The 2,210-nt window shown below is 55.0% G+C and overlaps 1 protein-coding gene across 1 annotated transcript in view; it reads left to right on the top strand.

The window, feature by feature from the left end:
- Positions 1 to 626, top strand: part of DIS3L2 (DIS3 like 3'-5' exoribonuclease 2) — a 364,836-nt gene extending 364,210 nt beyond the window's left edge. Inside the window, exon 22 of the mRNA XM_015414784.1 lies at positions 113 to 626. Within this exon, the coding sequence (XP_015270270.1) occupies positions 113 to 223 (111 nt within the window). The 3' untranslated portion in view covers positions 224 to 626. The remainder of the gene's footprint in view (positions 1 to 112) is intronic.
- Positions 627 to 2,210: the final 1,584 nt, after the last annotated feature.

Raw genomic sequence — 2,210 nt, 5'->3', positions numbered from 1 at the left:
GATCAAGGCCCCCGAGTCTTCTGTGCAGATGTTAAGCCTCTGTTTCAAAATCAACCGCCGACTAACCCCACCCCCCGCCCCCTCCTCTTCTCTTTCCCCTCCCCTCCGCCAGGAAATCGCCATTTTCACCTTGGTGGAGGTCGTGCTGAAGTCGGACGGGAGCCCCCTGAAGTACAGCGCGGTGCTGAAGAGGCCCAGCGAGGCGGAGAGCGGCGCCTCCTGAGGGACCCCGGCCCTCCCCGGCCGTCTCTGCCAAAGCCGCCGTGAGCCACATCCCGCAAAGACTCTCTCGAAACAGTCAGCCCCGCGGGCCTTCGGTTTTACAGGGTCGGTGGGTTTTCATTTTACTGATGGGTTGGTTTTTTTTAACCCCGACGGGGCATCTGTGGAAACTGCAGGAACTCTTTTGGCTTCATTTGGGGGGCGATTTTTTTAACACCCTCTTCTCACCCCGGCCCCCAACGCTACCAACGAGGCGATTCAGGGCATCCCGGTCCAAACAGCAACCTCGGGGGAGCCCCGCATTTTGTGCGTGTCGCCGACTGCGGGGTCCCGGCAGAGCGTCCGCCGAGACCGTCCGTCCCTGCCGCGTTCTCTTCCGCGCCGTAATAAAAAAAAAGTGGCCGACGGTGGAGCACGGGTGTCTCTCGTTGTGTTATTTTTCCACCCCGGGGCCCGGCTCTGTGTCTGCTGGTTTCACTTCTGTCTTTTCCCCGGAGCCCCCCCCCCCGTCCTCCCTTTCCTTGCATCACAAGAAGGAAGTCCGGAGTCCTCTTCCTCTTTTCCATCCCATCTCTCCCTCCCTTCCCCAAACGTGACAGAAGGCGGCTGTCAAACCAGGATCTTGAGGATCGTAATCTGTCACTCGGGAATCTGTCACTCGGGGGCCCGGTGAGTCTGGCACGGGGGCTCTGGGAAACTTTTGGGAGGAACGGAGCTGACCCCAGCCCGTGGCCTAATAAAACTGGGAATGGGGAGAGCGGGGTACGGAGGGGGGGCAGGGGCTTCCAAAACTGGTTTGAAAGCATCAATGGCTGGGGGGGGGGCATCCAAAGTAAAGCACTTTCTTAGCCTGCAGGAGAAAAGGTCACTTTGCTCACAGGAACTCTCGGCAGAACAAATGTAGAAGAGAAGAAGAGATTGGATTTACACACCACCCTTCGCTACCCAAAGGAGTCTCAGAGCGGCTTACAGACTCCTTTCCCTTCCCCTCCCCACAACGGACACCCTGGGTACGTTCAGACGGGGGATTTACAACGGTTAGGGTGCTGGTTCCAACCGGTGTACTTACGGGCATTCACACGGTGAACATCTGCCTCCCGTCCCTAAACGTTATAAATCCCTTTAAACCGTTGCACTCTGCCACTAGTTCCTAAGTGGTGGTAAACTGAGTGCAACGGTTGAAAACGGTGCACCCCGGCGTCTGATCGCTCTCCCTGTGAGGTAAAAGAAGAAGAAGAGATTGGATTTATACACCGCCCTTCACTACCCAAGGGAGTCTCAGAGCGGCTTACAAACTCCTTTCCCTTCCCCTCCTCACAACAGACACCCTGTGAGGTAAAAGAAGAAGAAGAAGAGATGAGATTTATACCCCGCCCTTCACTACCCAAGGGAGTCTCAGATCGGCTCACAAACTCCTCTCCCTTTCCCTCCCCACAACAGGCACCCTGTGAGGTAAAAGAAGAAGAAGAAGAGATTGGATTTACACCCCACCCTTCACTACCCAAAGGAGTCTCAGAGCGGCTTACAAACTCCTGTCTCTCCCCCTCCCCACAACAGACACCCCTGTGAGGTCGGTGGGGCTGAGAGAGCTCTTGACAGAAACTGCTCTTTTTCAAGAACAGCTCTGACAGAGCTAGGGCTTGCCCAAGGTCATCCAGCCAGGTCCAAGTGGAGGAGTGGGGAATCAAAACCGGTTCTCCCAGATTAGAGTCTGCGCACTTCACCACGACACCAAACTGTAGAGTCCAGTGGCACCTTGAAGACCAGCAAAGGTTTATTCAAGGCACACTTTTTTCAAATACAGCGGAATACACACGAAAGCTCACGCCTTGAATAAACCTCTGCTGGTCTTCAAGGTGCCACCAGACTCTAACTTTGTTCCGCTGCTACCTTGTAATCAACGCTCCCTCTAAGCTGTGGAGTCTTGTGAGCAAAAATTCTACTTTGTGGGCTACTGGCATTAAAGTTGTGAGCAGGTGATTTGGCTC

This window comes from Gekko japonicus, unplaced genomic scaffold (genome assembly GCF_001447785.1).
Source record: "Gekko japonicus isolate JY-2015 unplaced genomic scaffold, Gekko_japonicus_V1.1 scaffold1662, whole genome shotgun sequence".
NCBI lineage: Eukaryota > Metazoa > Chordata > Lepidosauria > Squamata > Gekkonidae > Gekko > Gekko japonicus.
The sequence above is the reverse complement of the archived record's forward strand: the minus strand, read 5'-3'. Positions and strand labels throughout refer to the sequence as shown.